General features: G+C 46.3%; 1 protein-coding gene and 1 long non-coding RNA gene across 21 annotated transcripts in view; one reads left to right on the top strand and one right to left on the bottom strand.

The window, feature by feature from the left end:
- PPFIA3 (PTPRF interacting protein alpha 3) overlaps positions 1–24,967 on the top strand; it is a 71,061-nt gene that overhangs the window by 3,048 nt on the left and 43,046 nt on the right. For 19 of the 20 annotated variants that reach the window (XM_083408113.1, XM_083408116.1, XM_083408115.1 and 16 more), the window contains exon 2: positions 10,959–11,278. In XM_083408113.1, the coding sequence (XP_083264239.1) occupies positions 11,042–11,278 (237 nt within the window). In that variant the 5' untranslated portion in view covers positions 10,959–11,041. Of the gene's footprint in view, positions 1–9,929; positions 10,082–10,958; positions 11,279–24,967 lie in introns of those variants that run through there. The other variant, XM_083408111.1, reaches the window with a different exon arrangement.
- On the bottom strand, positions 15,324–24,964 carry LOC310661822. Its single transcript, XR_014504135.1, has 3 exons — positions 24,711–24,964; positions 16,385–16,457; positions 15,324–15,713 (listed from the first exon to the last, which is right to left on the bottom strand). It is a non-coding gene; the product is annotated as an uncharacterized lncRNA (long non-coding RNA).

The following is a 24,967-nucleotide window of genomic DNA, read 5'->3' as shown; positions in this document are numbered from 1 at the left end:
TGCACTAGTAATCAATGTGTCAAGATGAACATGGATGAATGTGGTGAGATTCTAAATAGATTGAAGTGTGACAGGGAAAAACCAGTCTTTTTTCTAAGCCCAGCTGTGCTACATAGAAGTTACAGCACACGTGCTGGATTTTGTACAATGGTTTTTGTACAGATGTGGTTCCACTTGTGCCAACATGTGCCCATTGTTATATTTGTTTCTTTGCACCTTTTGGATGAGCATGAAATCTTATGTGTCACATCATAGCTGCATACAAAAAGGATTGGAGCACCAGAGGTGGTGTTTGCGCTGCGCATGTACAGTGGTGCACTGTTTTGGTTTGCATGCACATGCTCATCTTTGCTAGTCATAGACCTGCAAATAAGTTTGTACACTGCCCATGGGATTGGCAAGGTCTGTTGTGAGTACATCCTGTGCTGTTGCATGCACAGATGTCCATGTGCATGCACAGAAGTCAGAACCCATTGGGCTTTGTGAGCACCATCACCCAGGTCCCAATCTTAGCAGTGTGCAATGGCATTCAGGGGCTGTGAATGTACAAACGCCTAAACACTAGTGCAGTGCTGGTGATATTCTATATTCCGCTCCCCACAGATGCAAATCCTTAAAGCAAACTAAACTCATGTTATGCTACTGTGAAGTTACATTAGCATAGTTTAGGCCAGGCTTCCTCAACCTCAGCCCTCCAGGTGTTTTGAGACTACAGTTCCCATCATCCCTGACCACTGGTCCTGCTAGCTAGGGATCATGGGAGTTGTAGGCCAAAAACATCTGGAGGGCCAAGGTTGAGGAAGCCTGGTTTAGGCTAATTTTACTTCTTCTCCTCATAATGTTGCTTCCATGGGGGAAGAGTTTCTTCAGATAACCTACTATGTTTGACAGCAAGTGGGGGAGATGACAAGCTGAAAGGGACGTGGAGGTTATTGTGGAGGGGAATGTGGCTTTTCCCTCCCTTGAATTCATAGTGTTCACTAGACACTAGTCATGAAGGTTAGAAATTTACCGGTTTTCAACAAAAAAATAAAAGGAGTGGGAGATGCTCAGGATGTCTACTACTGTGCCAGAATCTGGATTCTGAGCTTGTTTTATATATCTCCAATGCATGTGTTCATATATAGCTCCTTTTCTCATGCTGTCTATGAGTGTGTGTATGTGAGAGAGGGACAGGGAAGCGTGAATGTTCAATCCTTGGTGTCTCTTTCATAGCAGCCTCAATATCCATAGATGTATACATAAATGTCTCAATCTCTCTCCACTTCTCAGGTGTAAAAGCTGTGTAAAACCATGGGCCAGAATTACCGTCTGCGGTCTGTGGTTGCACATAAAAGAACAGAGCAATCTAATGCCATCCACAAGCCTCTGACCATTTTGTCTATATTTGTGCTGCATCCTAGACTTTGTATGTCTGTTCCCCTGACCAGCTGCTAATATGAGTTCTTAATGTCTTCTGAAAGCATGAGAGTGACTGTGCATGTGTGGGCCTGCCTTGGCCTTGAAAAGTGTATATTTTTTCAAATTCTGTAAGATTATGGGGATACTCAGATTTCGCCACCCCCATTTGATGGGCTGTTTGCTTCCATTTGTTTAGCTTGGTGGAGAAAGAGGGTATATTAGGCAACGAGAGTGACCTATGGCACGTCTCTGTTGAGTATTTTCTTGCATGTCTTTATATGCAGAGTTTGATTTTGGCCAGGATTTCACATTGCTCAACCCTAGAGCTTATCAGTGGCAAGGTTTGGCCCTTGAATAGGTGAGAGCTCTTTTCTTTTTATCCATTCAAAAGCATTACTATCTTACGAGCCCTGCTCACATCTTTTCTAGGCACTTCTAAGGGAATCTGTTTATCTTGTTGTTCCAGGGAAACTGAACCTCTCCAACTGGAGATGGAATATGGGCATAGAGAGAGGGAGAGAGAGAGAGAGAGAAGCTTTTAAATGCTAAGTCCATCATAGACAATGGGCTTCTGACTAGTTTGAGCAGTCGTTATCGAATACCTGAAGCCAAAGCCTCATCCTGCACCTTCTGCCTGGCTGGCAGGAAATTGCCCCTTTAGACATATAGAAAGCATTTTTCTCTAAGCAGTGAGGCACTTCCATGTACATCTGATGCAGTTAGGTAATTTTAACCTCTGGACTTGGTGGGAAATGGCTCTTTAGATGTTAGCATGAACTACTTCACTTACTTCAAAATGTGGCAAACCAGCTCTGTGGTATTTGCCCCCCCCCCCTGCTTGTTCTGCTGTGGGGGGCTGGGAACATTTGCCACAGAGTCCTGCCCTGTTGGTACCACTGCACGTGGGACTTACTGGGGTGGACCTCTCCGTCAAGTCTGGAACCACTTCTAGATAGGTTTGATTCCACCAGCTCCCATCTTCTTAAAAAAATAAAATAAATCTCTTCTTGTGTTCTTGTTCCAGAGGAGGTGAGCATAAAACCTTGTCCGCCACAGTAGAGTTGTAATTCTTAGCTTGTTTGTAATATTGTCCAACATTTCTCTGATGAAAATAGCGACGTCCTAAAGAAAAGCGGGACATTCCAGGATCAAATCAGAAACCTGGATGGTTTCTGTAAATCCAGGACTGTCCCTGGAAAACAGGGACACATGGAGGGTCTGTGTATGTGTGTGTTAAATTTGAATGCCTCTGTGCAGAAGGAGGGCGTATTGGGTCTAGACCGTGGCTTCAAATTCCAGGGGTTAAACATTAGCAAGAACTATTGCTAAGGGGCGTTCAGCTATGGAACAGAGTGTTTATGGAGCTTGTAGAATCTCCTTCCCACAGGAACCTACTGGGAGTCCTATAGGCATAGATTCCTATCCTGAAACAATTGTTCTGCTTGGGAAACCTGTGGCCCTCCAAATATTGTTGGACTACAACACCCATCATCGCTGGCTATTAGCCATGCTAGAGGGAAGAGTTATGAGTGGCCACAGTGGGTGTCTGTGAGAATGAATGAGTGAAATGTCAATATAAATCCCTGTTTTTCCTAGAGGACCTATTTGAGAAGAGTAAGGAGTGATGACCCAGCCCCTACTCCTTGACGTAGCTGTCAAACTCTGGGACCATGGGTGCCCCCTACACCATAGCTGTCAACGTTTTCCTTTTTTAAGGGAAATTCCCTTATTCCCAATAGGATTCCTCGCAAGAAAAGGGGAAAGTTGACAGCTATGCCCTACACTCTTTCCTCTACCCTAGCAACATGGGTGCCAACTTGAATACAATATGGGGGGGATGGACAAGTAAACCCCGCCCTGCATAATCGATCACATGATGCGATGCACAGGCACCATTTTAATGGCAATGCCCATCGACATTTTGGGGGGAGGGGCGAAAACCCCTCAGCCCCTTGGAATTGGCTCCTATGCTTAGTAACAACAGGGGAGGGGAGTCAGCAAACACTGTCCCTGATAGTCTTCCATCGTCAACCCTCTAGTATACAATATGCAACGCACCTTTAAACAAGGGGCCCAACTATAAGCCGGATGCCTGAGACTTGGAGGAAGCCCAAGCTAGGCCTGAGCTGTGGAAACACAGGGGTTTGCTCTGCTCCCTCTGAGACAGCTGCTTAGTGTTTATTTTTTAAAAATTTCCGCTCTCCAGCAAACTCTCAAGGATCATAGATGAGCCTTGGGGTCAGCATGAAGCCCTTTGGAGACCAAGCTGTGTCCCCCGTAGTCTGGCTGTGGCCCTGGTTGTCCACAGCTAAGCACAGGGCCTTGTCTTAGGCTACTTAGTAAGGCCATGGCTGAGGTAAAATGTGAACCAGGGTTGTCTTGCAAAGTAACAGGGAAAAGGTAGGAGAGATCGCGGAAAAAGAGTACAGTAAATCTGCATTGGCCCAGGGACGATTATTCTGAGAGGAAAAACAAGGTTTTGAGGAAGAGCTTGGAATATGGAGGCTGTTCCAGGCAGAGGGAGCAGCCTGGCAGAAGGTAAAGAGGCAGGCGTGAGGAGGCAACAGAGGGACGGCGGCTGTGACGGCAGGGAAAGCGTGTGACTTGATTAAAACGGGGTAACATTTTAGGACACAGACTTGATTCCCAGCAAGCAGAGGTGGCTGCAGTTTATTCAAAGCGCTGCTGCTGCTACTGCTGCTGCTTCCCACGCCAAGTTAGGTTCTCTGTCTGGAGTGCAAAGCAGTGCAAGAAGGGAAAGGTAGAGGAGGCAACGCAGTTCAGTGAGAGCACAGAGTTTGCAACGCGGGTGAGGAATCTGCGGTCCTTTGGGTGTTGCTGAATAGCAGCTCCCATCATCCTTGACCATTGGCAACAGGCAGGCTCTCCATCGCTGCATTGGAAAGGTGTTCTGCGGCCGTGTTTCATTTCGCAGAGGGTAAGGTTAGCAGTGGCTACTCCTGGCCACGATGGCTAGCTTCTGTTCCCATTGTTGGAGGCAATATGCCTCTGAATCCCAGTGGCTGGAAACTGCTGTCCTCGGGTCCTGCTTGTGGGCATCTGCTTGACCACTATGAGGACAAGAAGATAGACTAGATGCCTGATCCAGAAGGACTCTTCTTATCCTTAGTTGCATTGGCAGAATGGGGCGAGGGCATTGTTACAAACTTCGATATACAGTCATACCTCGGGTTACAGAAGCTTCAGGTTGCGTTTTTTCATGTTAAAAGGTAAAGGACCATTAGGTCCAGTCGTGACTGACTCTGGGGTTGCAGCGCTCACTTCGCTTTATTGTCCGAGGGAGCCGGCGTACAGCTTCCGGGTCATATGGCCAGCATGACGAAGCCGCTTCTGGCGAACCAGAGCAGCGCACGGAAACGCCGTTTACCTTCCCGCCAGAGTGGTACCTACTTATCTACTTGCACTTTGATGTGCTTTCGAACTGCTAGGTTGGCAGGAGCTGGGACCGAGCAACGGGAGCTCACCCTGTCGCGGGGATTCGAACCGCCAACCTTCTGATCAGCAAGTCCTAGGCTCTGTGGTTTAACCCAAACCTGGAAGTACCCAAATGAGTTACCTCTGGGTTTCGGCAGTCACGCATGCGCAGAGGCGCTAAATTGGGCTTTGCGCAGAAGACCAAATCGCAACCCGTGCATGCGCAGGCATGCAGCTGCGGGTTGTAAATGCTGCGGGTTGCTAATGTGCATCCCCCACGGATCACGTTCACAAGCCGAGTGTCCACTGTATAAGCTGGGTGCCAAATAGCTCCTTAAACCAAGGTTGCCAAAACAGAATGTCTAGTTGCCATTTTGGGGCAAGGTGGCCATAAAGTCTTTTTTTTTCTTTTCAAATGACTGACTAACTGTGATTGATTCTCTATTCAACGTCTGGCTCGTTCCAATGACAACCTTGAGCTAGGTTAAGAACTTTGAGAACCTAAAGAAGAAAAGTCACTTGATCCAGGGACAGTCCACATATATATTGGCCCATTGCAACCTCTTTTTCTTAATGGTGACATGGACCGCTCTTTACATGGGAATATTCTTCACAACTGTGAGCAGCAGTGCAGTATTGGGGGGGGGGGCAGGTTTGGTAAGTGAAGACAAGTGACAACAATTAACTATAATGTTGTTCACCGCTCCTGCTCAGGCTGCACAGAAAAAAGCAATTTGGTTCCAGGAATTGATTCTGATTGTGCAGATAAATTATAACGGATAGAATTCTATGTAATAGTGTGTGAAAACAGTCCAGATCCATTGATCCACAGATGGTGGAGATGTCAGGCGCTTCACTTGGTCGTAAATGGTCAAAAGACTAGGCGCAAAAGATTTCAGATTAAAACTGCAGAGTGGAAGGACCAGGAGGACTCTCTGACCAGCTACTTTCTGAAGACTGAAGAGACCCGCTTAAAAAATGTCCAGGCATACTTTTTTTATAACAAGAATACAAAGCTGAAAATGAATGAACTGCAGCTAAAATATCATGTTCATTTTTCACATGCTCTTAAGGTCCGTATAGTAAAAGCTATGGTTTTCCCAGTAGTGATGTATGGAAGTGAGAGCTGGACCATAAAGAAGGCTGATCGCCGAAGAATGGATGCTTTTGAATTATGGTGCTGGAGGAGACTCTTGAGAGTCCCATGGACTGCAAGAAGATCAAACGCATCCATTCTTAAGGAAATCAGCCCTGAGTGCTCACTGGAAGGACAGATCCTGAAGCTGAGGCTCCAATACTTTGGCCATCTCATGAGAAGAGAAGACTCCCTGGAAAAGACCCTGATGCTGGGAAAGATGGAGGGCACAAGGAGAAGGGGACGACAGAGGACGAGATGGTTGGACAGTGTTCTCGAAGCTACAAACATGAGTCTGACCAAACTGCGGGAGGCAGTGGAAGACAGGAGTGCCTGGCGTGCTCTGGTCCATGGGGTCACGAAGAGTCGGACACGACTGAACGACTAAACAACAACAAAAAGTCCTTCCCCTGCCCATCCCCTCTAATGTTCTTAAGAGGGTCTCTTCTCCAGTCTTCAGAGTGTAGCTGGAAGTAGGGGAGGCAGAAAAAGGTCCTCCTTTTCCTTCCACTCTGCAGTTTTAATCTAAAATCTTAGTGTTGTGCCCAGAGCTCAGAAACCGCTCACACTAATGGAATTCCCTGTCGCAAAATGTGCCGAGAACAACGGGAGTTTCGAACACTGGTCATAGTGCGTCACAGGCTTGAAGGGGTGAAGTAATCAATGGCACTGTATTAAATTGCACACAAAGTGGAAGTCGGTGGCATCAATGAGATGTTACACGGCTCCTACAACGGCTGCACCCATGAGGGAGTGTCTAAAGATGTTCTGTCTCCCTCCATTGCTTTGTGATCAACGGAAGTGCCTTTCCCCAGTTTTAGCTGCCCTTACTGTTGCTTCTGGTTCAATTCCATCCCCACAACTCATCAGGTCACATCCACACAATGCCTTTAAAGCACATGACTTCCCCCAAAGAATTCTGGGAAGTGTAGTTTAACCCCTCACAGAGCCACAGTCCCCGTAACAAATTACCATTCTCAGGATTATTTGCAGGAAGCTACGTGCTTTAAATGTGCTTAATACATATAATCAAACCCTCCAACATTTCTCCAATGGAAATAGGGGTGTCCAGTGCTTTTTTTTTCTAGAAAAGAGGTGCCAGAACTTGCCTCAAACAAGCAATGACGCCCAGCTGAGAGGTTCCAGAATTGAGTTCCCGCAAGTTCTGGCTGAAAAAAGGCTCCGAGGATGTCCTATTCCATACCCTCCAACATTTCTCCAATGAAAATAGGGACATCCTAAGGGAAAGTGGGACATTCCAGGATGGTTTCTGTAAATCCGGGACTGTCCCTGGGAAATAGGGACACTTGGAGGGTCTGAATATGGTGTGGAGGTGAACCTCAATTCTCCACCTTGCATATAAGAATGTAGGCCCCTTGCACAGCAGCCATGTTACTCAATAGTTCTGTACAGCACCTAGCGCACCCTGGTGAAATTAATGCTGAGTCAAGAAGAGTGTGGAAACAGCCTCCCTGGCACCAAGTTAAGCAGACTTGCATAATTCATAACTCAGCACAATTTTTTGGAAAAAAAACTTTTACTTACTTTCAACACAACATCACCATCAACCTTCCTTCATCTCATTTGCCCTCCTAGACTGTAAGAAGGGCCCATTTATTCCTTGCATAACCCGTGTGAAGTGTTGTGAACGTTCAAAGGCAGCCATGCGAATGCTGAGCATTGTGCCAATTTTACAGATTGGGAAAAGCGAGGCAGAGAAGTTGATTGCCCAAGGTCGCCCGACAGCTTCTGTTGTGAACTGAGCTACAATCTGAATCTAGGCAACACAGATCCGTGACCACTAGGCCTTATTTAGTTTAGATGTATTCAAGTCTCCAGGGCCAGATGAACTGCATCCAAGAGTATTAAAAGAACTGGCAGATGTGATCTCAGAACCACTGGCAGTCATCTTTGAGAATTCCTGGAGAACAGGCGAAGTCCCGGCAGACTGGAGGAGGGCAAATGTTGTCCCTATTTTCAAAAAGGGGGAAAGAGAGGACCCAAATAATTACCGCCCAGTCAGTCTAACATCAATACCAGGGAAGATTCTGGAGCAGATCATTAAGCAAACAATCTGTGAGCACCTAGAAAGGAATGCTGTGATCACCAATAGTCAGCATGGATTTCTGAAAAATAAGTCATGTCAGACTAACCTGATCTCATTTTTTGACAGAATTACAAGCCTGGTAGATGAAGGGAACGCAGTGGATGTAGTCTACCTTGATTTCAGCAAGGCATTTGACAAGGTGCCCCATGATATTCTTGTAAAGAAGCTGGTAAAATGCGGTCTTGACTATGCTACCACTCAGTGGATTTGTAACTGGCTGACTGACCGGACCCAAAGGGTGCTCATCAATGGTTCCTCTTCATCCTGGAGAAGAGTGACTAGTGGGGTGCCACAGGGTTCTGTCTTGGGCCCGGTCTTATTCAACATCTTTATCAACGACTTGGATGATGGACTCAAGGGCATCCTGATCAAATTTGCAGATGACACCAAACTGGGAGGGGTGGCTAATACCCCAGAAGACAGGATCACACTTCAAAACGACCTTGACAGATTAGAGAACTGGGCCAAAACAAACAAGATGAATTTTAACAGGGAGAAATGTAAAGTATTGCACTTGGGCAAAAAAAATGAGAGGCACAAATACAAGATGGGTGACACCTGGCTTGAGAGCAGTACATGTGAAAAGGATCTAGGAGTCTTGGTTGACCACAAACTTAACATGAGCCAACAGTGTGACGCGGCAGCTAAAAAAGCCAATGCAATTCTGGGCTGCATCAATAGGAGTATAGCATCTAGATCAAGGGAAGTTATAGTGCCACTGTATTCTGCTCTGGTCAGACCTCACCTGGAGTACTGTGTCCAGTTCTGGGCACCACAGTTCAAGAAGGACACTGACAAACTAGAACGTGTACAGAGGAGGGCAACCAAAATGGTCAAAGGCCTGGAATCAATGCCTTATGAGGATCGGCTAAGGGAGCTGGGCATGTTTAGCCTGGAGAAGAGGAGGTTAAGGGGTGATATGATAGCCATGTTCAAATATATAAAAGGATGTCACATAGAGGAGGGAGAAAGGTTGTTTTCTGCTGCTCCAGAGAAGCGGACACGGAGCAATGGATACAAACTACAAGAAAGAAGATTCCACCTAAACATTAGGAAGAACTTCCTGACAGTAAGAGCTGTTCGACAGTGGAATTTGCTGCCAAGGAGTGTGGTGGAGTCTCCTTCTTTGGAGGTCTTTAAGCAGAGGCTTGACAACCATATGTCAGGAGTGCTCTGATGGTGTTTCCTGCTTGGCAGGGGGTTGGACTCGATGACCCTTGTGGTCTCTTCCAGCTCTATGATTCTATGATTCTATGATTATTGTGCGGGGAATGGGAACGAAGCATCACAGGGCATAGTCTGCATGGACTGTTGTTTCCTTCAGCTAACGGTTGTGGGGGGAGGACATGGGGCAGGGGTCATTTTGGCACTGAAGTCAGACTGAATTGGCCCTAGCTGAGACAGGATTGAGGGTGTTGCTCTAGGGAACTGGTTGCCCCATATGGGAAAGAAAATAAATGTTAGGGTGGGGCAGGGTTGCTTTTCTGGCAGCTCCAGTTCCCCAACCGGCTGAGCCTCATGCCTGCCCCGTGATTACACTTGATCTCCCCATCCGCCCACAGAGTTAAATCTCAAGCTCTTCCTTCCCCCCAGCCAACCCAGCGCTGCTCCCCAGAACCAATGCTTTTGCTCGGGAGGTGGCGACAAGAACGTCACGCTTGCTATAGTAACATCTCCCGTCTCCCATTATCTCCATTCATAATAAGTTAGCCGGTGTGTCATCTCGTTGGCTGTTTCCCGGACTCCTGGCTCCCAGCCTCTCCTTCCTGTCCCCTCCCTACAAGGGCAGTGCAGATCTTCTGTGCTAGAGATCATAGGCATCCGAGTTCGTATGCATAGATATCTCCTCCTATATAGCTGACTGCTTGAAACTCTGGTGGGTCCAGATTCACGGTTCCAGCCCTCGGCTTTTAGCTTAGCCTGCTCTTCCCAGAGCCAGACACCACATCACTTCTGGATTCCATGGAGCCTTGGGACATGCGAAGCTGCTGTCTATATACTAGGTCAGACGATTTCTCTATCTAGTATTGAGTATTGTCTTCTCAGAATGACAGGTGCTGTCCAGGTTCTCAGGTGTCGTCCATCACCTACCTAAGGAGATGTTGGGGTCTTCGACATACACAGTGTGTCCTTTAGCTGTGATGTCAGCTTTGCAACTTTTGGGGATGAAATACTCTGGTTTCCCTATCCCCCTGCTTTGAGTCAGACACACACTTCCTTACTTTTTCACCTATAGAACTCCAGAGTTCAGGGGTATTATTTGGAGGGTTTTGTTGTTGATGATGGTGATGTTAATTTGGCGGATCTTATGATTTATGTGGAAATTGGTTGCGTGCTTTTTGCTGTTTTGCTTATTGTTTAGGACTAATGATAGATATATAATCTTAATTACCAAATGGAACCTTAAACCTAAGCTGCAGACACCACAATGGGATGTCTATGTAGCGTTCCCCCACCCCAGTGGGATTTATTTATTTATTATTATTATTATTAGTTATTGTTATTGTTTGTTTATTCCATTTCCGTACTGCTTTATAGTTTAATAAAACAAATCTCAAAGAGGTTTACAGCACATTTAAACATCAAATCAGACAATCTAAAATAAAACTAGTTCAAGCTCCTAAGAAAATATTTCAGATCCTTCTCTAAGAGACATTTTGCGCCATGTGGTCGAAATAGGAAGACAAAACATTCCCGGCAACTGGCAGATTCCAAATACTGTTTATGACTACCTTTGTTAAGTTTGTAGTTCTGTAATTTGTGTGTGTGTGTGTGTGTTGTAAGAGTCCTTACGTGGTTTTGACTTTGGAAAGGCGGAATACAAATAAATTGATTATTTAAAAAAGGACTTTCCTCCTCTCTTTCTCTTTCTCTCTCCAGGATCTGGGGCTAAACGTCCCTGAGGGCCTCCAGTCTTTCCCTGAGGAGCCCCCCCGGGGGCAGCCCTCCCCACCCCACTTGGCATGATGATGTGCGAGGTGATGCCGACCATCAATGAGGACAACCGCCGCGGCTCGGCCTACGGGGCCGACGACGCCAACTTTGAGCAGCTCATGGTCAACATGCTGAATGAGCGCGAGCGGCTGCTGGAGACTCTGCGCGACACGCAAGAAAGCCTGGCCACCTCCCAGCTGCGACTGCGCGAACTGGGCCACGAGAAGGAGTCCCTGCAGCGCCAGCTCAACATTGCGCTCCCGCAGGTCAGGAATGGGGTTGGGGGGGTGTTTGCATGTGTGAAGGACGGCGGGGGAAGACTGCTGGGCTTGCTGGGAGATCTGGGAAGAGGAGTCACTGGCTGGAAGTTCAAAGCGTTTTTGGCTGTGGCCACGCTCACACCACCCATTTAAAGCGCTACGATAGCACTTCGAACAGTCATGGCTTCCCCCAAGGAATTATGGGAGCTGTAGTCCGCTAAGAGTGCTGAGCAGTGTTAGAAACTCAGATATATACCGTAATCTAATCTCCAAATGGCACCTTAAACCTAAACTGTGGTCGTTACAATGGAAAGTCTAGGCGTTTTCCGCCTCCATGTTATGTATGTATGTATGCGTATATTCGGGGGACGCAGGTGGCGCTGTGGGTAAAACCTCAGTGCCTAGGACTTGCCGATCGTATGGTCGGCAGTTCGAATCCCCGCGGCGGGGTAAGCTCCCGTCTTTCGGTCCCAGCTCCTGCCCACCTAGCAGTTTGAAAGCACCCCTAAGTGCAAGTAGATAAATAGGTACCGCTTTATAGCGGGAAGGTAAATGGCGTTTCCGTGTGCTGCGCTGGTGCTGGCTCGCCAGAGCAGCTTCGTCACGCTGGCCACGTGACCCGGAAGTGTCTCCGGACAGCGCTGGCCCCCGGCCTCTTAAGTGAGATGGGCGCACAACCCTAGAATCGGACACGACTGGCCCGTACGGGCAGGGGTACCTTTACCTTTTATGTGTATATTATTTCCATACCGCTTTATATCTTAAATAACAAATCTCAAAGCAGTTTACAACACATTAAAACAACAACAAAAAACCATAAATCCAACAGAGAAAACTACTGTACCTTTCCGTCAACAACAACAACAACAACAACAATAATAAAAAATTGTATTTATACCCCGCCCTCCCCGGCCAAAGCCGGGCTCAGGGCAGCTAACACCAGTAAAATTACAGTAAAAACATAATAGGGGAAAAAAACTATTTAAAATACAGGTTAAAATGCAGCCTCATTTTAAAAGTAGCCCGTAGATCAAAACCGTAAGGGGAGGGAAGACATAAGGGTCAGACTGAGTCCAAACCAAAGGCCAGGCGGAACAGCTCTGTCTTGCAGGCCCTGCGAAAAGATGTCAAGTCCTGCAGGGCCCTGATCTCTTGTGACAGAGCGTTCCACCAAGTCGGGGCCAGTACTGGAAAGGCCCTGGCCCTAGCTGAGACCAATCTAACCACCTTGCGACTTGGGACCTCCAAAATGTTGTCATTTGTGGACCTTAAGGTCCTCCGCGGGGCATACCAAGAGAGGTGGTCCCGTAGATACGTGGGTCCTAGGCTGCATAGGGCTTTAAAGGTCAAAACCAGCACCTTAAACCTGACCCTGTACTCCACCGGGAGACACCCCCATGTATAAGACACCCCCTATTTTTTGGGGGGGGCGGAGATGGCAAAAAGTTGTTGAGCTTATTTGGGGGGATGCCGAAAATCGCTCACCCACACCAATCACAAAATCCGCCTCCCGTCTGTCCCCTCGCCAGCAGAAGCTGTCAATCACTCACAGCACCCAGTCAGACATCCGCCCCATGCACCACCCATGTATAAGGCGACCCTCACTTTTTAGCATGATTTTTAAGGAAAATAACCTAGTCTTATACACAGTAAAGTACGGTAATTAAAGCAACAATGAAAATATTTCAGATCCTTCTCTGAGCGACATTTTGCTTTTCCCAGTCGCCAGCCCGGCATCCAGAGATCTCCACATGGTTCAAATGGGACCCGCGCCAATCGTAAAACGGGCCTGGCTAATTTTGAACGCTGCTGCTGAAGAGTTGTTAGGAGGCCCCAGTTCCCCTTCCAGAGCTAAAGTTCTCAGAGTTGCCTGTGAAGAGAAATTGATTGTTAAGTTACTCTGGGAATTGTAGTTCTGGGGGGTGGGGAATATGGGTCTCCTAACAGCTCTCAGCACCCTTCACAAACTACAGCTCCCATAATTCCTTGGGGGAAGCCACTAAGCCGCTTCGGGCGAACCAGAGCAGCACACGAAAACTCCGTTTACCTTCCCACCGGAGCAGGACCTATTTATCTACTTGCACTTTGACGTGCTTTCGAACTGCTAGGTTGGCAGGAGCAGGGACTGAGCGGCGGGAGCTCACCCTGTCGTGGGTATTCGAACCGCCAACCTTCTGATCGGCAAGTCCTAGGCTCTGTGGTTTAACCCACAGTGGCAATAGTGTGCGCCAATGTTTCATTTGCAAGTGGGGTGATTAGAAGGCTTCTTAGGTCTTCTGTGGTGACCCCAGAAGCTCCTGTTTTTGTTCTTTTTGGTTCTGTATAACTTGGTTTGCTTTAGAACTGGACAAACCACAAGTGTACAAAATGGAAGGTGACACTATATCAGAAGCAGAGGACTGGCAGACCCTCCCAAGTGTCCCTATTTTCCAAGGACAGTCCCAGATTTACAGAAGCCATCCTGGTTTCTGATTTGATCCCGTAATGCCCCGCTTTTCCTTTGGAAGGGAATCGGAGGGTGAAGCTCGTGGATTTCATTGTGTCCTCCGTTAGTTGAACACTGGTGCAGATTTCCCGGTCCATAGGAATCGCAAGCAGCTGACCCCGCGTGGGCAAGCCAGAAAGCAGGCCAAGCCAGGAAATCAGCAGCCACCTATAGGTGTGACCGCATATATGCATGGTGCCAGGAAAATAGATAAATAAATAGAATCACACCAGGAAATGGCAGGAGAGAGCTGGAGAGTCCTCTTGACTTGTGACGAGACGCTCCCTGGAGGCAAAAGAGGGTGTCATTGATGGTGGAGGAAGCCCTGAAGAGACCTGTTTAGGCTTCTCAGCCTCCCCGCCTAACAGCTGATGTGCGGGGTAGCGCAGCAGCAACAGCAGTTGCATTCCTGCGTGGCCTCCAGCCAGCCTCAGAGCTTCAACTCTAGATATTCTGGTCTGGATTGGAGAGAGCGTGGGGAGAGAGCAGGAGGAAATTGGCATTTGGAGGCTTTTTAGAGGATGTCCCCCACTTTATGTGATTTTGCTTATATGTGTGGGGACCCTCACCTACATGGGGAGACGCCTGTATAGTGGTACCTCGGGTTACATACGCTTCAGGTTACATACGCTTCAGGTTACAGACTCCGCTAACCCAGAAATAGTACCTCGGGTTAAGAACTTTGCTTCAGGGTGAGAGCAGAATCGTGCTCTGGCAGCGCGGCGGCAGCGGGAGGCTCCATTAGCTAAAGTGGTGCTTCAGGTTAAGAACAGTTTCAGGTTAAGAACGGACCTCTGGAACAAATTAAGTACTTAACCCGAGGTACCACTGTACTCTGCATTCCAGAAAGGGATGGTATAGTTTAAGTGTGGGGAACCTTTGACCTTCCAGATCTTGCTGAACTACAGCTTTCATCATCCCTGGCCATTGGCCGTGCTTTTTGGGTCTGATCTGGAGGGCTATAGGTTCCCCACACCAGGCATAGTTGTAGGGTTGGAAAGGGGATGTCCTGGACGTGAGAGAGTTTGGGACATTTTTCATGGTTCGGACAGATTGAGTCCTGCCTCAGGTATATAGATTCATTCTGAGGAGCAACGAAGGATCCAGCCTTGTTCATTCTGTGTCATTAGGTAAAGGTAAAGGTACCCCTGCCGGTATGGGCCAGTCTTGACAGACTCTAGGGTTCTGCGCCCATCTCACTCAAAGAGGCCGAGGGCCAGCGCTGTCCGAAGACACTTCCGGGTTACGTGGCCAGCGTGACATCGCTGCTCTGGCGAGCCAGAGCCGCACACGGAACGCCGTTTACCTTCCCGCTAGTAAGCGGTCCCTATTTATCTACTTGCACCAGGGAGTGCTTTCGAACTGCTAGGTTGGCAGGCGCTGGGACCAAACAATGGGAGCTCAACCCGCTGCGGGGATTCGAACCGCCGACCTTTCGATCGGCAAGCCCTAGGCGCTGAGGCTTTTACCCACAGCGCCACCCGCGTCTGTGTCATTACCATGATGCTAAAGTGCAGATGGGGCTATATTCATTTATTAAAGGAACTTTTATCCCACTCTTCAGCCAAAAAAAAAAAAAAAGGAGAGAGAGAGGCTTACAGATCACCAAGAAGAAAAATACAGTCTCTGCCCTCAGGCTTACAATCTTAAAAGACATGACATACACAAGAAACCGTAGGAGGGTTACAGCAGCTGCAGGTTTTTTCTTTTGCTATATTCCCTTCTACCACCACACCCCTTCAGTGTTCCTGCTCGCAGATGTTAAACCACCAACTCATTACTCATAGGTAGCAAATTTGACTTTTTAATGCCATTTCGATGCTGGCACCTTCTGGAAACTACAGATGCAAGCTACAGATGTGGGAGATGGGGTTGGGTAGAGTCCTGGATAACTTTTTAGTTGCTGCAGTTCCATCTTAGAAGTAGCTTCTTATTATTTCAGGGTGCCAGGGGAAACTGATGGAAAGGAACACAGAAAAGTCATGTTCACAGTGAATCACAGTGAGCTTATATAGATCAGACATAGGGAGTCTTTGGGCTGGGGTCCAGATTTGGCCCACCAGGACATCAAAGGCACTCTGCCGCGGCAATGAAAAGCCTCACTTTCGCTTTCCCCCCCACATACCATCACAGTCTCTTTCGCAGTCTTACTCTCCTGTAAGTGCCATGAATCTGGGCCCGAAACCTGTTGTTGGGATACTGCTAGGGAGACAAAGTCCATCATGACTCCACGTCGTCTCCGGACGTCCATCGATCTCCCGTAGACACGCAGTATCAGCAATTAGCGACACAAGCTCCAGAAATAGCTTGCCACATTCCAGAGCCGTGCACGCTCTATCAGCAGATAAAGCACACAGCGAAAGATGCACTCAGGAGAGCATTATTTACAAGTTTATTTCTGCGTTGATCAGAACAAAGGAAAACATGACTGCCTGCTTCAATGTCTCCGGCAGAGAGAGAGAAAACGAAAGCAAAGACACAACAGAAACATCCTGTGAAACAGGAAATACGCAGACTCTGTGACTCAAAGCCTGCTCCCTTTTAAGGTGGAACGGAAATATCCTAACGGTATTCACATTTGGTCCATGAGGCGCTTTCCCCCCAAATCATGGCCATCGACCTCACACCTGATTCCTTATGTGATGTCCAGTGCAGCGCAGGTAGAGACACAACTGGATTGACCGCTTGCTGAGTCGAGGCCTGCAGAAACCAAGTTGATTTACCCAACTGTACAGAGGTCAATATAGGGACGCAGGTGGCACCATGGGTTAAACCACAGAGCCTAGGACTTGCCAATCAGAAGGTTGGCGGTTCGAATCCCCGTGACGGGGTGAGCTCCCATTGCTCAGTCCCTGCTCCTGCCAACCTAGCACTTCGAAAGCATGTCAAAGTGCAAGTAGATAAATAGGTCCCGCTCCGGCGGGAAGGTAAATGGTGTTTCCGTGCGCTGCTTTGGTTCACCAGAAGCGGCTTAGTCATGCTGGCCACTTGACCCGGAAGCTGTACGCCGGCTCCCTCGGCCAGTAAAGCGAGATGAGTGCCGCAACCCCAGAGTCGGTCACGACTGGACCTAATGGTCAGGGGTCCCTTTACCTTTACCTTACAGAGATCAATACTGTTCAGTATGGCTACACAAACTAGTTCTGCATGGGGAATGTGCTGGCATGGTCTTCTCAGAAAGCAGGACTGAGCTCACTGGCCATCAGCTGGTGGTTAGAGAATTCTGTTCTGCTTGGCCACTCCTGCAACCCGCATGGGCCAGCTTTGACAGGTAGGTGGGATAACTCTCTGTCAATCACCTGGTTTCATTATGAGTTCGGGTAAATGACTGGTTGGTTATCCTGCCCACTGTCAAAGTTGGCTCATGGGGTAGGGGTGGGGAGATAAATATCTGACCCCCTGGGCCGGAAAGATTTCCCCATCCCTGATATAGATGATGTGTTCTGAGAAGTATAGAAGTGCTCTTGACTTCCACTTATTGTGTGGAATGTATATTATTTTTCTAGATTTTGTCTAGTAAGTACCTGCTAAAATCCAAAACCTCCACTCATTTGTGCAGCCAGTACGTCTATGGAAGAGATGTGATTCTGTCAGCCGCAGGCACGTATTGGATAGTAACAACGATGTCACTACTAATACAGTGGTGCCTTGGTTCTCAAACTTAATCCGTTCCAGAAGTCCATTCTAAAACCAAAGCGTTCCAAAACCAAGGCATTCTTTGCCATAGAAAGTAAGGCAAAACAGGTTAGTCCGTTCCAGACTTTTAAAAACAACCCCTAAAACAACAATAATGAATTTTGCTAACAAGAGCATTGATCCATAAAATGAAAGCAATAATCAATGTACTGTACTATAAAATAAATAAGACAGTAATATAGATGATAAAAATCAAAATTATTATTTTTTCCTTACTTGTTTGGACGGGGGGCTTTTATCCATTTCCCCAGTCACAAAATCATTCAATCAATCAGTAGCTGAACTGGCTTCCACACAGTCACAAAAACAAAATAATCAAAAAAGCCTCAAAAACAAATAAATAAAAAGCAAAAACAAAAGTGCCAAACTTAATCCATTCCGAAAGTCCGTTTGGCTTCTGAAATGCTTGAAAACCAAGGTGCAGCTTCTGATTGGTGCAGGCGCCCCGGAAACAATAGCCGACAGCCGAATCGAACATTCAGCTTCCGAAAAACGTTCGAAAACCGGAACACTCACTTCCGGGGTTTTGGCGTTTGGGAACCAAGGTGTTTGAGTACCAAGGCGTTTGAGAACCAAGATACCACTGTATAATGATACATATTTTTTGTCCATGCATTTTTGGAACCTTTTTTTTAAAAAGGTAGTTAGCTAGTATTCTAAACTTTAATCAGTAGATTAGCCAACAAAAGCCATGGTTGACTAATCCATAAGGACAATTGTGGTAGGATAGGGGTTAGGGTCATAGCTATGGATCACAGCATTGGGGTAGGGTCATAGCTAAGAAATAAGGGTATATTTATTTGAGAACCATTCTTAGTTCTGGTACAAGTGTAATAGAGAACAAAGAGGAAGATAACTGTATTGAAAGAGCAGTAGCTTTTGCCTATGTATCAATTAGTAATCTCACTCTTTCTTCAGTATATTACAAAAACACTTGTATTGAGGCTTTGTTAATATAACTATTGACTCTCATCTAAATATTTAAAGTGCAATCTGATGCATTTCTGCTCAGAAGTAAGTCCCATTGAATTCAATGGAATTTTCTCCCAAGTAAGTTGTATAGGATTGCAGCCAGGTTAATCAGTTAAGAAAATGTTGCTCCTTTTCTTTCTTTAATGATGATGATGATGATGATGATGATGAATAAGTTAGGGTCTTTTTTATGCAGGTCAGAAGAATGAGCGGTGGTATGATGGGAGGTTATAAAATCACCAGTACATTGCAAAAGTGAATACATTTGCAATTTTCTTCTTCACTTCAAAACTAAATCGGGAAGCAGAGAATGACCAGCAGTAAAATAGCAATAGAAACATAATAAGTTAGCATGGGCTAATCATCTGCCTGAACTTTTCGAATGTCCCAAAAACCTTAATTTAAGGATTACATAGGGAATGGAAGACATGATTAACTTCAAGGGCCCTGAAAAGCCACATAGCTGTGATGGACTCCAATGACTCTATTAGAATTCAGAAAATGTCAAGTTGCCTCTTCCCCACCCACCCACCTCCCCTGTCTGGCTTCAAAGTAAGTCCTAAATCTCAGAGAAGCAACGAAGAGCCTGAAAATGTATTTATTGGCAGTTCTAGCCAAAAAAGGGTGGGGATAAGCATGAGGGGGGAAATCTGGATAGCTGGGGTGCTACGACTTAAACACAAGTTTGTGGGCTTTTAAAACCAGTTCAATATTCATCAAGGTATATAATTTAAAACATACAAAGGGAAAGTATAAAGCACTTAACTTTATTTTCTGGATGGGCGTGTTCAGATAGCTGTTTCAGCATATGTAGATAATATGAGGCATTTCATGATAATTATCTTCATATGTTGCCCTCGTTCCATGTGCAGAATTTGGGGTTGTTTTTTTTCCACGGCACAGATAAAATAGTTGAATAAAAAGGTAAAGGGACCCCTGACCATTAGGTCCAGTCGTGGCCGACTCTGGCGTTGCGGCGCTCATCTCACTTTATTGGCTGAGGGAGCCGGCGTACAGCTTCCGGGTCATGTGGCCAGCATGACTAAGCCACTTCTGGCGAACAGCGCATGGAAACACCATTTACCTTCCCGCCAGAGCGGTACCTATTTATCTACTTGCACTTTGACGTGCTGTCGAACTGCTAGGTTGGCAGGAGCAGGGACCGAGCAACGGGAGCTCACCCCGTCACGGGGATTCGAACCGCCGACCTTCTGATCAGCAAGCCCTAGGCTCTGTGGTTTAACCCACAGCGCCACCTGCTCAAATAGTTGAATACTGTACTATAAAATTAACTCTGGACTATTGTGTTTTCGAGGAACAGTTACAGCAATCCTGCAGTCTCTGAAACGTTAGGCCAGGGGTGGGGGCCTGCAGCTCTGTAGGTGTTGTTGAACTACAACTCCCATGATACTTTAATATTGACCATACTGGTTTGCGTTGATGGGTATTGGAGTCCAACGACACCTGAAGGCCACAGGTTCTCCATCCCTCCTTTTAAGTGCTTCATAAAGGATGCTAACCTTGCAAATATACAAAGTAGCCAGAAAACAGCAGAAGAAAACGTTATCTATACAGTGGTGCCCCGCAAGACGAATGCCTCGCAAGACGGAAAACCCGCTAGACGAAAGGGTTTTCCGTTTTGGAGGTGCTTCGCAGGACGAATTTGCTATGGGCTTGCTTCGCAAGACGAAAATGTCTTGCGATTCCTGGGGTTTTTTTCCCGCTCCCCACCCCCTTTTTCTAAGGCACTAAGCTGCTAATAGCCTTTTAGCAGCTAATCCGCTAATCCCTTAAGCCTTTAATAGCTGCTAATAGCCGCTAAACCGCTAATAGCGCTAATCCGCTAATGGGCTTGCTTCGCATGACGAAAAAACCGCTAGACGAAGAGACTCACGGAACGGATTCTTTTCGTCTTGCGAGGCACCACTGTAATGGATAGTTATATGAACTGAATCAAAATCAGTATAGTGTGGTTATTTTTTTTTACAAAGGACTCTCATTGGACTCAGAAAAACAGGAGCATTGTTTCTCAGATGAAGTAAGAATATCAGGGAGACAGCTGAAGTGTGATAATGGATGACTTCCAGCCAACCTCAGATTGACTGGATGAATGTAAATTCCCGTAGTGACAAAAGACTATTTCTAGATACAACGAGTTACTGTATTTTGGAACAGTTAGTCATGAAGCAGACAAGAGAAGGGGCAACGGTTGAGTCTTCTTGGTGGTGTCAGGTCTAGCACCAGTGCCGTTGAATTGCTTGGAGATGGTGACCACAACGCCATCAAATTAAACGCAGGAGAGAGGGAAATGGCCCAGAGTGTCCAACAGTTACTTAATTTCGAAAGGAGAAATTTTATCAAGAGAGGGAATTGGTTAAAGGGAACTGGACCTGCAATTAGGAGGCTCATATCCTTTCAGGTTGACGCGGGTGGCGCTGTGGGTTAAAGCCTCAGTGCCTAGGGCTTGCCGATCGAAAGGTCGGCGGTTTGAATCCCCGCGGCGGGGTGCGCTCCCGTTGTTCGGTCCCAGCGCCTGCCAACCTAGCAGTTCAAAAGCACTCCCGGGTGCAAGTAGATAAATAGGGACCGCTTACTAGCGGGAAGGTAAACGGTGTTTCCGTGTGCGGCTCTGGCTTGCCACAGCAGCGATGTCACGCTGGCCACATGACCCGGAAGTGTCTTCGGACAGCGCTGGCCCCCGGCCTCTTGAGTGAGATGGGCGCACAACCCTAGAGTCTGTCAAGACTGGCCCGTACGGGCAGGGGTACCTTTACCTTTATCCTTTCAGGAAGCTTGGAGGCAATTTAAAACCGCTGTAGTAGAGCCTCAGAATGCATACGTGGATTAGAAGAAGTACAAGCAATGCCAGTGTGGTTAAACAGTGGAGTCAGGGAGGCTAGAAAAGATTAGCATAATCAAACTCCACTAAAACTAGCTCTGGGTGTTTGCAGTAGAAATCTCCTATGCACAAAGCAGGGTGGCCTAGTGGTTAGCGTGTCGGGGATCTGGGAGACCAGGGTTCTAATCTCCACTCAGCCATGAAGCTCACTGGGTGGCTTTGGTCCGGCCACTGTCTCTCAGTCCTAACCAATTTCGCAGATTTTGTTTGTGGAGATTAAGTGAGGATGGAGAGAGCTTTTAAGGTACAGTGGTGCCCCGCAAGACGAATGCCTCGCAAGACGGAAAACCCGCTAGACGAAAGGGTTTTCCGTTTTGGAGGTGCTTCGCAGGACGAATTTCTCTATGGGCTTGCTTCGCAAGACGAAAATGTCTTGCAATTCCTGGGGGGGGTTTTTCGCTCCCCACCCCCTTTTTCTAAGGCACTAAGCTGCTAATAGCCTTTTAGCAGCTAATCCGCTAATCCCTTAAGCCTTTAATAGCCGCTAATAGCCGCTAATCGCGCTAATCTGCTAATCCGCTAATGGGCTTGCTTTGCAAGACGAAAAAACCGCTAGACGAAGAGACTCACGGAACGGATTCTTTTCGTCTTGCGAGGCACCACTGTATATTTGTACATGCACCGTAAGATTTTCAGTAGCGCAAGCAAGCAGCTGACTAGTGAAGATTCACTGTCCTGGGGGATTTAAAGGAAAATGTTGGAGGTGTTGAAAAGGGGTATTGTGGGATTAGGGGTATTGATGCCTTGTGTTAGACAGTGGCGTAGCGTGGGTTGTCAGCACCCGGGGCAAGGCAAGTAATTTGCGCCCCCTAACCCGGGGCAAGGCAAGTAATTTGCGCCCCCCCCCCGCTGCACTGTCCCTCCCCCAGATAGTCCCTCGCTCTCTCTCCGCACCGCACCGCACGCCTGGCACCCTCCCCTCCACAGTGGGCGGCGACCCGGCGGCTCGGCTCGGATTCGCACAGCTAGCACTGCAGTGAGAGAGAGTGAGTGACAGGAACATTCTTCCATATGTGGTGGATATGTAGGAAAATACAGGCATTCTGGGAGAGTATACATGCAGAGCTGCAAAAAATGCTAAAGATCTCTTTCAATAAAAAACCAGAGGCCTACCTCCTAGGAATAACAGATTTGGATATTCCACAAAAGAGGAAGGGTATCTTTTTATATGCCACGGCGGCAGCAAGAGTTTTGATCGCAGCAAAATGGAAGAGTAATGAAATCCCCTCTATTCAAGATTGGATCCAAAAGCTGACAGAATATGCTGAATTAGATGGTTTATCAGAAAAAATAAAGAATAAATCAAAACAGGAATTTGTTTCTAAATGGGAGGTTTTCAAAGAATATTTGAAAAACAAATATAGTAGTTTAAATTCTGTTGCAGCATTCGAGGAACTTCAGTAATAGTAGTAAGGTAGATATAAGAAATTGGATTTAATGAGAATAAGTTTAATTATAAGAAAAAATGTGTATGGGCAATAAGTAATATGAATTTGAAGTATGGAATGGACGGGAGGTCGGGTCTTTAGTGTTAAGACCAATAGATGTTTTATTGTCTGCTAGGAGTATTGTGTGTCTATGGTTGTTTTTGTGATTAGTGTATGGTTTGGTATTCGTGTTTGGTGTTTGTTTGTTTGTCTTTCTTGTTGTATAAATAAAAAACTTTTAAAAAAAAAAAAGAGAGAGAGAGTGAGTGAGCCAGGTAGGGGCAGAGAGCTGCGAGTGCGAGCGCCCCCCGCCCCCAGATGTTGAGCCCGGTGCGGCCGGCCCCCCCTGCACCCCCCACGCTACGCCACTGGTGTTAGGCCAGTGGATTGGACTGGGTAGCTAATTTTATGAAGATGGCCCAATAGGAGATGATAGCCAACTCTGATGGCAACATTTCTGCCTCAGTTTGGGACAGGGTAGACTAGCACTTTGTCTCTGTCCTCATTTATTAGTTTCTTTAGGGGTTCTCCCCTGCACTCTGTCAACTGGGAAATGGTTAAATATCGCCTTCCCTTGTTGGTATAATATTTCTTTTCCAGGGCTAAAATTAAGTGAATATTTAGAATTGGCTAAACTTACAGACTCAGTAAGAAATCATTCAAAGGAGAGAATAAGGAAAGAATGGGTGTTTTTATAAAATATATGAAAAATAGAGGTTCCCAGAATATCACTTGGCTCAGCGTAGATTTAAAATCCCACTGGCAACCAGAATGTTTCTCCACAGACTTACTGACTGAATACAGATATTTAGGAGAAGGAATCATCAAGTATATTCATGGGAAGCAGGAAGTCATGTTAGGAATCAAGGAGTCAAGCCAGACGTTGAAAAAAGATGGCTTGTACTTCCTATGAAGAAGTGTATTTGAAAATGCTTGTTTTTGAGGCTTTTTTCATTTCTCTCCCCCCCCATTGTTGATATGCTTTTTCTTTTTTTTTTCTTTTTTTAAAGATATTTATTGAAGTTTCAACATCTTACAAAATTAAAAAAGAATAAAAAGAAAAATAAAATACAAAATAAAAACAATTAAAAACAAATCAGTCTTTCCATAGCTTATCTTTCATTTGCTTGTTTCCCAGACCTCCTCACACCTCCCTTTCTTGTATTCCAGTTCAGTTGGTTAATTCAGCAAATCCTTTCCCTCTTTAATTTTATCTTAATCTTTTATCTTAATATATTATAGCTTTAGATTATCACCTGTTAACAAACCATTTTTACATGTTCCTTAACATTGCTGCTAAAAAACCCCACATAACTTCAATCCAGCATCATTCTAACATTCATTAATTTTGCAGTGTTTCTGTAAATAGTCTTTAAATTTCTTCCAATCTTCTTCCACTGACTCTTCTCCCTGGTCTCGGATTCTGCCGGTCATTTCCGCCAGTTCCATATAGTCCATCACCTTCATCTGCCATTCTTCCAGAGTGGGTAATTCTTGTGTCTTCCAATACTTCGTGATAAGTATTCTGGCTGCTGTTGTAGCATACATAAAGAAAGTTCTATCCTTCTCTAACACCAATTGGCTATGCTTTTTCTTTTTCTTTTTGTTTAATTTTCTGTTGTTTGATGTGTGTAAGCATGTGTGTGTGTGTGTGTGTGTGTGTGTGTATGTATTGCCTTCCCTTTCCTTCCAACATTTCTTTGATGAAAATAGTGACATCCTATTCCATACCCTACAACATTTCTCTGATGAAAATAGGGACGTCTTAAGGAAAAACGGGAACTCCGGAATCAAATTAGAAACTGGGATGGCTTCTGAGAATCTGGGCCCATCTCTGGAAAATAGGGACACTTGGAAAGTCTGTTTTCCCCACTAGAGATTTAAAACAAAACAACCAAATTTGAAGTGTGTGGTGTGTTACTGGGATCGAAAGGGGATTCTGAAAATATTAATAAATACCACTGCTTTCAGGGAAAGTTGCCAAGTCTGAGCTTTGATTCGACACACAGTACTGTAGTAAGCTTGGTCCATATGGCTGGCTCCATCTAGCGGTTGAACAGTATAGTTGTCCCAAATGGAAATTCCACTGGGGCCCAATGTTCTCAGAAAGCAAGCGGGGGGAGCCACACTCCAGATTAATGCAGCAAATCGAGGCCAGAGAACCTTAAATTCTCCTCCATTGTCTCTCCACCTCACAACCACTTGTTCTCCTCCCC

This window comes from Podarcis tiliguerta (assembly GCF_965153285.1).
Source record: "Podarcis tiliguerta genome assembly, chromosome: 13".
NCBI classification, from domain to species: Eukaryota; Metazoa; Chordata; class Lepidosauria; order Squamata; family Lacertidae; genus Podarcis; species Podarcis tiliguerta.
This window is presented reverse-complemented; position numbering and strand designations above follow the sequence as displayed.